The sequence below is a fragment of the Oxyura jamaicensis genome, chromosome 14 (assembly GCF_011077185.1).
Source record: "Oxyura jamaicensis isolate SHBP4307 breed ruddy duck chromosome 14, BPBGC_Ojam_1.0, whole genome shotgun sequence".
Classification (NCBI taxonomy): Eukaryota; Metazoa; Chordata; class Aves; order Anseriformes; family Anatidae; genus Oxyura; species Oxyura jamaicensis.
In genome coordinates, this window is record NC_048906.1 from 6,237,549 (window position 1) to 6,248,549 (window position 11,001).

The 11,001-nt window shown below is 44.2% G+C and overlaps 1 protein-coding gene across 2 annotated transcripts in view; it reads left to right on the top strand.

Annotated features, from left to right (window-relative positions):
• Positions 1-5,000, top strand: part of PRKAR1B (protein kinase cAMP-dependent type I regulatory subunit beta) — a 100,145-nt gene extending 95,145 nt beyond the window's left edge. For both annotated transcript variants that reach the window (XM_035339778.1, XM_035339777.1), the window contains exons 10-11: positions 2,285-2,366; positions 2,793-5,000. In XM_035339778.1, the coding sequence (XP_035195669.1) occupies positions 2,285-2,366; positions 2,793-2,965 (255 nt within the window). In that variant the 3' untranslated portion in view covers positions 2,966-5,000. The remainder of the gene's footprint in view (positions 1-2,284; positions 2,367-2,792) is intronic.
• Positions 5,001-11,001: the final 6,001 nt, after the last annotated feature.

The window sequence follows — 11,001 nt, forward strand, 5'->3', positions numbered from 1 at the left end:
AAACATCGCCCAGTTCAGGTGTCCTTGCTCCTGCAGGTTGTGCCAAGCACATGGTTCTGTATCTTATGCCATCAGATGTCTGGCATATCAACAGCGAAAGCATTGAAGCCAAGAAGAGTTTTGCAATTGTTTTCAAATGGACTAGGATTTACAGCCCTGTTGTTTATTCAGTATTTTTTTTTAACGCTGATACGGTGTGTGGCTGGTGGAGTGGAATGGTAAATTGTCATGGCCAATATAATGTGGTGACTGTCTGTTATCTACTAATTTATACTAAGCACAGATTACTGCTAATGGGCAAAATAAGACATCATGACTTCTACTGTGTCAGATTAATTTGATATACATGCAAGTACATATAAAAACCATCAGATGCTTAGCACCTCTCAAACAGTGCTTGCACATTATTTGATTTTTGGTTCTGGTTCCTGCCATCATCAGAAGTAATTTACCTCTTCATTTGTGTAGCATAGAAAGGTTACATTATAAATTAACCTAGAGAGTGGCCCAGCTATTCATAAATTATATGGGCTTAAAAATAACCCTGTTATGAAATAGGACATGATGCAATACAACAGTATTACAGCATCTTAGTAGTGCTTGTTCAGAAGAAAGCAAATTATGATAATTTGCTAGATAATAGTGGATGTTCCTGGGCCCCAGGTCCTAGAAAAGCAAAAGTCAGACCTGAAGCAGCCTTATATTGCTGTTCAGATTTGCAATTCAATGACAATGTTCAGGATCCTATGGGGCATATTTAAACACAACACAGAGGTGAAGGGCTGGTTCTGCAGGGTGCTGAGTGCCTTTAGACGCATTGAAGCCAAGGAGCTTGAGGTTGCTGAGTGTCTCCTTGAGCCCCCATTGTAAACTGAAGCATACACATTTATTTTGATACAAGGAAGCTGAAAGATGTTTGCAGCTGTCTCATCTGCACTGAATACTCCGTACTGGAGGGAGGTTTGTGCTCCAGGCTGGAGTGGTGCTGCAGCTGGTTACAGGCACCAGTAGTGCAGATAAGCAGAGCAATGCAAGGCTTGTGTGTTAAACTAGGGGGTCCCTGTGATATTTTCCAATAAGTGACATCTTCCAGGCATAGTTCACATTACTGTGTCTCCCCCCCCCCCTTCCCTGTCCTGGTTGTACCAGCTCCCAGGTATTACTTTCCAAGGTGAAAATTAAAACAAACAAACAAATGAGAGCATCGTGTTTACACATGAGAGAGTGTGTTTACACGTTGTCGATACTCTCCAACAGCACCTAAATTCTTCCTTTATTTTGCACTGTTCTTGCAGCAGCATCAGGCCACTGTCAATGAAATGGGCTCTGCATTCTATTTCAAAATCTTATTTTATTAAGAATCTTTCTAATTCCAGTTAGACTCAAATATGTTAACATTTTGCCTTTGCCAGGGCTTCTGGTGTGGACTCTGAACATAATTTCTAATGTCATAGTATTTTTTTTTCAGAAAGCAGTTACCTTCTCTATTCCCCCACAAAAACTTTGTGCTGCAAGTAATTTAAGATTTCCTCCAGGTTAGAATATTTTTGCATGTAAAACCCCTTTGAAGGTTTAAATAGACTGTTACTGAGTTTTGACATGTATTAGCACGTGTTAAGCACTGCAGTTATTAACGGTTGTGGAGACAAGACACATTCCATCTCTCAAGCGACTGACTTGCAGGTGTCCAGATCACTAAAGGCCATGAGAAGGCAAAGACACTAAAAAAAAAACACTTTCTGTTGCAATAAGCATTAAAACTCCCTTTACCAACAATCTTGGCAAGAACGGTCAGGTGAGGAATAAACTGTAGTTGCAGCCTTATAAATTTCTGTCTCTAGATTGTGGCTGGGAAAATTTCTATTGCTTATGATGAAAATCTTCCCTGTGTCACTCATAAGGTTCTGCATCTACTCAGAACATATTTTTAAAGTCTATTGAAGCATACATTTGCACAGCATGATGTGCATTAGTTACATAGGAATTACTGAATTCTCTGCTGTTCTTCTTGTGTTCTGCGTGAGACGAATCTGTCTGTATCTAAACAATGCCACATTCATAGAGGGAAATCAAGTTTGCCATACTGGTGGATTTTTTTCTTTTTTTTAATTCTTCAATTCCTTTTATTCATATATAAGAAATTGACTGAGATTATCATCTCTCCCATAGCAGAACTAAAGGAGTGTGACGTGTCCTGCGAAAGCAGATACTCCGGACTCAGTACTTCTCAAAGGGATAGCAGGTTTAAGCAAAACAAAGTAACCTACCGCTCTTCTGTTCCCAGGGCACAGCTTCCGTTCTTCAGCGCAGGTCTGATAATGAGGAGTACATTGAAGTGGGAAGACTTGGACCATCAGATTACTTTGGTAAGAAAATTCGGCTTAAGCGTGGTTCAGAAAGACAGCAAATGGGATTGTATGAAGTAGTTGCTGTCTTAATTAGCACTCTACTCTTTAGCGAACAAGGGGTTATGCATAGGTCAGCCTCTGCTTTCAGCAATACTGAGAGATTTCACTGAAGCTAAAACTATTCTTTGGTTTACACCAAAGCTGATAGGAGACAGCTCCAGAATCAGCAAAACAGTCTGAATGCATTTGTTTTTAAAGGCATTTTACACGCATGCATTATGCATGTGTAATGCACTTGTACTGTCAACAGAACTATGTAAAGTGTCTATCAAGATAATATAAAGGGGTATGTTCTACAACCAAAGCAACTGTATGGTGGCCTAAATATGCACCCTCCAAAAAAGAGGCACAGACGTGTGATGGTGTATTTGTCCCTATTTCCAGGTGAGATAGCATTATTGCTCAATCGGCCCCGGGCTGCTACTGTGGTGGCACGTGGACCCCTGAAGTGCGTAAAGCTCGACCGGCCCCGCTTCGAACGAGTGCTCGGTCCTTGCTCTGAGATCCTCAAGAGAAACATTCAGAGATACAACAGTTTCATTTCACTCACTGTCTAAATGATTCCTTTTGGAAAGCTGCCTTTGTGTGACCTTGTGCACTTAAATTTGCTCTGTGCGGCTCCATAGCTTTATAAAGAAAAAAAAAAAGGTGTGCATTTCATGTGTATTTTTTCTGTTATGTCATGCACTGGATGTCAGTTCAAATATTATGTATCATTTAAGAAAGAAGACAACTGTTTGGATAAGACTAGCTTGGGGGTACCGTGCAGGGAAGATTAGGCTTTTGCCTTGCAGGCAAGATTTTTACCTGTTGTTGGATCATATAGATAAAACTGTGTTTTTAACTATTTAAACTACATATGATTGTCTGTTTCCCTCATTATCTTGCACCTACTCTTAAAGTTAGTTTTATTCACCTTTCGTAAGCTTCTTTGGTAAAGTGATGTCCCTCTGCCTGTCACTTCTAAAAGCCTTTTCACTGCTTATGGACTGGAGGTTTCTGAAATCCACGTGGTCAGTGGCAGTTGCACAATTTAAGAGGGAAGGTTAGAGAAAGGTTTTGATCATTCCAGTAAGCCAAGGAAAAGTAGAACTTTTGAGTCACCTTGTTTGTGGTTTAGAAATAGGGGCCATATTCCTCTGTGTTACAAGTCCTTCCAATGGGAACTTCTTCACTCAACTAAGTGGGGTTTTCTAACATATTTATCTGCAGCAAAGTGTTCTCAGCCACCTTTCCAAATATTATATGAAATACTTCAGAGATAATGGCAGCTGTACATCAGCAGTTTGATAGGACTCTTTTACGTAAGGTCCACTTAACTAAAATCAAAAGCCTTTTTTTTAGTATATGACCAGGATTCTCTGAAAGCCACATACATGCTCCAAAATGCTGCCTCTCCTCCAAAAGACACATATTGCAGAACAAAAAGCACCAGGAACCTGCAACAAGCCCCATGTGGGTGCAGCCTTGCTGGCAGCTGTGTCTGTGTAGACATGGGTCTCCTCTTGAATGGGGCTTTTTGCAGAGCCAGGCCTTACTCTGCTCTGCAGCCCTCCTTTGAAGGAAAACTTCTCTTTGCTAGCAGAAGCAAATCTCTGCATCCCAGCTACTCTAAATGGCACTGCCCACTTTTCAGTTGCAGAAAAATTGTATTTCTTCTTTATGATAACATTGCGCTGAATAAATGCGAATTTTCCATACCTTTTACACACCAGAAGTTATATAATAAAATAAGGCAGCAATCTTCCTTTTGAAACTAGAGGTGTTAAGAACATGTCTAGAATTACTCATACCAATGTGTAATTTGTTCTACTTCTTGGCGTTAACAAAAAATAATTTGGGATTTTCCTACTGACTCCCACCAAGAAGGTTCTTGGGACCCAATATTCCAGTACCTGCCCACAGTGGTTTTTACAGAGCTAACTGCTCCTCGACTTGTCTAAGTCCTCCCATCACTTCAAGGTGCTTAATTTATTTCAGCATATTTTCAGTGGTCCTGTCATTGTATATCAGTTTCCACTATTTATTATGATAATGTTATGCTCCTTGCATGTATCAGATATGACCATTCACATTTTTCAACCTTGCTGTTTTATGACCTACATTTATATAGGCAGACACCCATTATATATCTCAATAAATGTATAAGCATTTGCAAAACTTTTGTTTTGTTTCACTCCTTTTGAATTCTCTTCTGCTATTTTTAAGACATATTTTTAAAGGTTACCACTCACTCGTTATGTTACTTAACCTATTGCATTTCTGTTGTATTCATAAAAAATGTGTTCTGCATAATATGCAAGATACATGTCTTGCTAAACACCAAGTTATTAGTCTCACTGTCTAGAAGCTACTTGAGCACACGCACACAAAACAGACTCTTTATTTTAAACCTTTATAGATCATGAAGAATACATTTGAATTATGGGTCTGTTATAAGCAAGTTCAAGAGAAGTGTAATCATTTAACACCAGGGTCCCTGTGCTTGAAGTGGAACAAACTGATATTCTATGACATTTGAAAGATAATTGTAATATTTGCAGTGGATGATGGGACAGAATTGCAGTATGAATAAAATTCTTCTACATTACATGTGGCTGTTGTGGGTTTATTAATACTGGAAGTCTGTATGAATAGAAGTCATGTTCTAGTTAAAATCTGCATATCATAAAAAGTTTGAACTCTGCTGAAAATAATCAGATGCAAAAGGACAAAAAATAGACCAAGAATCCTAATGCTATATATAGGAATGGAAACCAAACTGGTTTTCTGCAGGATTAGCGTGAAGAAAAAAATTCTTGGGTTTAAATGTAACCATATACATCTATATAAAGAAGTAGGGGTTCAAGGTGTCTCGAGGCTCTTCATGTTGTGGAGATGTCAATTTAGCAAGTAATTTAAGCCCATGTGGAACATGAAGTATGTGAGCTGTCTCAGTGGTTTTAGGGATGCTGTGTAGAGCTTTAAAGCCCACAGGATTACTGGTGCAAGCTGCAGTACAGAGAGCTGGAGGAACTGGGTAAGAACAGAGTTGTTCTCTCTCAGATGCCAGTGCTTTTCCCCCCAGTATCACAGACAAAGCCCACGGTCCCGACCACAGAGAATCTGTCCCAGTCATTCCTCTCTGCTTTGGGCCACACAGATTTTAGGAGTGCAGCTTCCCTAGGACTGAAGCACGAAGCCATTTTTGGCACCAGAGCTGTGCTGTGCTGCTGCCATGGCTTGGCCAAGAAGAACTGCATCGAGGACAAACTTCCCAAAGAAGGCAGAGCTTCTGAAGGAACTGCCTGTATTTCCTGAATCTGGATGGATCAGGATTGAAGGGCTGCTCGGTGAGAAGAGGTATTTAGCACATTGTTAGTGCCACATGCTACCTGCGGTGTCAGCCAGAGCTCTGGGTGGCCACGTACGAAGGCATCTTGTGGTTCAAGCTTGGCTCTGGGGCTGGAGCTGTCACCCAGAGCAGTGTGCTGGGCTTGCGGATGTGCTCATGCAACTTCTCTGCAGTGGCCCCCACACAGGAATCTTGGGCGGCTCCTGGCCTCCAAGGGCTGTCCAGCTTTCCATTTCTGGACTGTGTTATTTTTCCCCCTTCGCAGTGATTCAGGCGGGAAGGACTCATCTTTCCAGAGAATTACTCACATTATGTAGCAATCAGAAGTGACCACTCTCTCTGAGGTTCTTCCAGATGGACATTACCAGCCCACACACCCCCAAAAAGAGCATCTCACCACTCCTCATTGTCTGTCTTTTTTTAGTTGGTTTTTATCGTCTCACAGCCATTTCAGGACTCCAAGACGAAAGAAAAGACTGTATTTTTAATAGAAACTGATTGTACCTCTGGGTTTTTTTACAAGCCCTGTATGGCTGACCGTGCTTTAGCATGTGTAGCAGATTACTGCCAGCAGTCTCCAGCATTCCTGCCACTTTGTGGCAATGGGTGAAGTTGTTGCCTGAAGTTGTGCAATGGTATCAGCCCCATGAATCCTCAATCCTCAAGCAGGCGCGGTCTGACATGACGTTACCTGTTCCGGTGTTAGTGGAAAACAAGAGCTGTAGCAGAGAACAAAGTAATACCAATGCACGCTAGCTTGGTTGTTGGCTGCTGCTTTGTTTTTCTTGCAGTAAGTGATCTCCAGAAATGGAGCCACCGCACGAAGTGTGAAATTTCTCCTGCTGTGCAGGTTGCACGACCTGCATGCATCACATTTGGCTCTGCAGTTCTCAGTGGCGCATAGATCCTTTCCTTCCTATCTGTGGAAGAGATCGTGTTTGTTCTTTGTGCACATTTCTGTGTAGCAGCAGAGAGAGAGAATATTGTCTTGTGCAGAGGTAAAACCATGATGATGTCCCTGAAAGGAGCCAGAGGCCGTGGTGCCTGTGGTTTATTGCAGAGCTACGTGGATGCAGCCACCAGAGTTGTGGTGTCCCCCGGGACTGCAGCAGGTGGGTGGGATGAGCAGAGCAGGAGGACAGTTAGGGTCGCACTGCTGACCTGGTGAGCACTAACTGGTATAAAAGGCAACATTTCAAAGAGCAGTTCACCATTCAAAGACAGAATTATCTACTCCTGCAAGCCCAGGCATGCTTTTAAAATTTGTTCCTAATGATTTGGCAACTCTGCCTGTAGTTCATTTTCCCCTTCCATGCATACAACTGCTCAGAAACCCGTAAGGGTGTTTTCACAGCCAGAGGGACCTCTGTAGGTCCCCCTTCCCTCTGGAGAACAAGAACGTACTGGCTAGGAGCGTATGCGTAGCCTTGGAAAGCTGATGTTACGGGAATGTGTTGGCTTAGATGCTCCTAAAAAGGGTTTTTCTACAGCCATTTGCTGCTCAGCAGAGTTGTATCTGGGATGCAGCACTTGCACAACAAGCTGGCCTTTTCTCTGAAAAAGCTGCCTGGCCAAAGGAGCTGGCATCTGCAGCCATCTGGTATTTTTGTGAAGGCTGAGGATGTTTTCTCTGCTTGATCAGACTCCAATACCAGAGTGATTCTTCTGAGCTCTAAAAATCTGGATGCAGCTTTTAGAAAAGAGGCTGCACTTTGCTTGGGAAAGCAAAGCAGAGCACTCATGTCTCACTGGACACACTCTGGAGTCCTGTCTCAGGAGTGCATGGGTGACTATTTTGGCTTCTGAGAGCTTCAACCTGTCCCTGGCCCTGTTTTAATCTCTGTTTTCAAGTTGCTCTCTGCAAAAGTAACACAGAGAATCTGTGCACAGACAGGCTGAAACACCCATCCCTGGCTCCTGCACTTGTGGAAGCGTTCAGAGTTCCCTTTAAGAAGTCATGAGTTCTCGTGGAGGAAAAAAATATTCATTTTACCCAAAAAGACTGCTCCTATTCCAGTATAAACCGTCTCCAAACATGGAACAGCGGCGTGCCATTTTGCTCTTTGGGCCAGCAGCGCTGAATGAATTGGCAGATGCTGTGCTTCTGCGCGATCCCTGGTAGCTGCTCCAGTGATGCTCCCCTTTCTTTACAGCTTGGGTTCATGTTCAAAAGGTTTCATTTCCAAAAAGGTGCCCCTTGCCCAAGCCCCCCACCATCGAGAATTGATGGGTGCGTTCCCGTGCCCTCGGTGGGTGCCGACAGCCTTCGCCTGGCTTTGGAGAGCTGGCAGTTGGACGCAGGACATATAGACTGATGATGAGGTAGGGATTTTCTCACCACTGCCTGCTGTTACTGGCTCTCTGGATGTTCATACTGCTGGCTCTGGGGAAATCAAGCCTTTCTGGGAAGTGGCTACTCCCTATCCTCTTTATACAGAAAATGTATTGTTATTGTTTGAAAGCACTTTTGTATTGCCCTTAGACTACAAGCATGGCAATTGTTCAATTAGAAGACATCATGGTGCATAGCAGTGAAATACGACGTACAGTACCATGCAGTATGTATTTTCCAGATAAACTGGGAAAATAGTGAAATGGATCCGCGAAGTGGGGGCACAATAGCTGCTTTACATTCCTCCACATGTGTGGAATTTATATGCGCTACAGAGTGACTCTGTTTTGTTACCATGTGTTTAAGATAATCTGACGATTCGTCATATTTCTAGCAGCTTTCATTTTCTCAGTTGTGTTTGTGGTCCACGCACAAAGTAGCAGAGACTTAGCGAGAACATGGCTCTGAATTAGTGCTGGCTGAACCCTCCCACCATTTATTTCCACTCCGGCAGGGAGAGAGAGAGAACAGACTTAAGAGTTGAGAAATACAAGAGGCTATTTCTCCGGCTCATCCAGGGGCAGCTTGAGCAATTTGCCAGAGAGGAGTAGCTGGCTGCAGTCACAGACCAGGCGTTATTTCATCGAGACTTCCCAGCCTCGAGGTGCATCGCCTCCGGACCCCACCCTGCCCAGGAAGCCGGAACCCACAGCGTGCAGTAGGGGACACGTCACCCTACATCCAAACCCATGTAACGGTGACGGCAGGAATTGCTGCAGGAAGGGTAGCTGCGTCTGCTGGCGCTGACTCCGGCACCGATGGAGAAGTCCTGGTCCTGGTCCTGCCACCCAGGAGTCGTGCAACCTCATAAGGATCTTGGCGAGGCCGGAGGCGCTATCTGGGAAAGCAATAGGGCTGCTCCTGAGCCTGGCAAGACTGCAAACGGCCGCCAACAGCATCACGTGCCCCACTCCGGCTGATGTGAATGCTTGGATGCGTCCAGCACGTGTTACGATGGGCCAAATTGCCGTGAGATGGCAGGATGGTTCCTATCCTTGACATGTAGCCAGTAAAGCATCACACCCTCTCCTATTGCCTTGTGTTTCTGGCGTTTAGCCCGGGATTTAGCTTTTAGCGAAGTAAGAGAAATCCAGAATTAACTCAGGAGGGCTTTTTAAAACTTGCATTTGCAGGGGGCAGGAGAAGGTACTGAAGCCGCCCGAGGAAGACGAGCACCAGCCCAACAAAGGCGCCCTTGTGCGGGCGGGGAGATGCAGCAGAACCTGTGTCCGGATGAAAGCTGCCCTATCAAAATAGCCATAAACAAACCCGCCTCCTCCGCTACAGAAAGCTGTTGTGCCAGGAGCATATTAAATTGTATATGCTTTTTCTCAAGGCAAAAGAATTGCAGCAGTGACGGCAGCTGTGCGTGCTGGAGCTGAGCCACTGTATTCAGCTAATGAAGGCCCTGCTGAGGACGGGGTGGGGGAAGGACTGCAAATGAATGTTTTATTCAGAGGGACCCACACTGAAATAATCTACCGGTACTGGAGATATGTGGTAGGGAAAAAATCTGATGGCCCCGCCACCGAAAGCTGTTTGCCAGAGGGCAGCACAGGTGATGGGTTGGATCCCTTCCTACACCGGGCTCAGTGGCGCTGGTGGTGCTGCTCTTTATAGGATGAGACAAGCTGGGCCTTTCCTTCCACAGGTTTCCCTGGAGAGGTGCTCAGTCTGAAGCCCTGGCAGCAGAGCTGGGCTGCAGCTGGCCATCTGGCCATGGAGGAGCAGGTCAGGGGCAGAGGGGTGCAGAGGTTGGGGGATGCAGGCACTGGGGCTTAAACTAGCAAGCAGAGAGGTGGGCAAGCTGCTCCTTTGGGGCAGTGGGCTCAGGGCTCACCCAGTGCTGCCTTTGCCAAGGTGAAACTTTACTTTGTGAGTACCTAAAGCCTCTTCCAACATGAGCTGCAATTTCCTTATGAACAAAGTTGAGTTGTGGGTAAAGGATATAACAAAAATCTCCATCACCCACAAATTCAGAAACTTCAAGAAAATTAGCAGGATGCTTTCCCTATTAACTCAAGAGCACAGTAGCATAGAGGCACCTCACAGCTCCTCCATAGGAGGGAGCGAACTGAAAAAGAATAAATCCAGAAAGGACAATTTATGTGAAAACACCACACAGGTGCCTCATCAAAGATGAGCTTATCCTCAGGCCATGTAGTTCTGATGCTGCAGCAAGGAAATGGGATAGAAGAGCCTGACACCCTTTTCAGTTTAAATTCAGTCACCGCAGCCTATTCTTTAAGGTAAAGAGGAAATTTATGGCCCTGCTGCAATGCGAGCAATGCTCTGCAAGTGCCCACAAGGTAAATGCCCTTTTGTGTTTGAATCTCTTCCATTTCTGAGGTCCCTGTGCACATAGGGCTAACATGATTCAGTGAAAGGAACCCATTTCGGTTGCTTTTTAAGCAGATTACAGCAGATTAGTTGACTAATCTACATGGAATCCTCTCTCCAACAATGTCAAACGGTAAACAAATCCAGCCACTTTTGTATTGCATATAAATATTTACTGTGGATTTTATTGAGATTAACTTCAAATGATGTTTGCAGTGATGGTTTTATTTTATGACTTGCTACCTTTGGTAATGTAAAACCTTTTGAAAGAAACATACCTTCAGCAAAGTGTGAATGTAGGGCCGATCAGCTGTACAGTAGCATGTACCAGAGCATGTATACAAACAGAAACCGAGCACATTATCAACAAGAGATGAATGAAGCAACAAGTAAGAATGAAAGCTGCTGGTGCAGAATACAACTGCCTGGGATTATCATCACATCAAATGAAGTCTCCCCTGGAAGATGTGACTTGGTGTTAGGAGATGACACCTCACTGCCATTCACCATCAGTTCCTCAAGGGCAG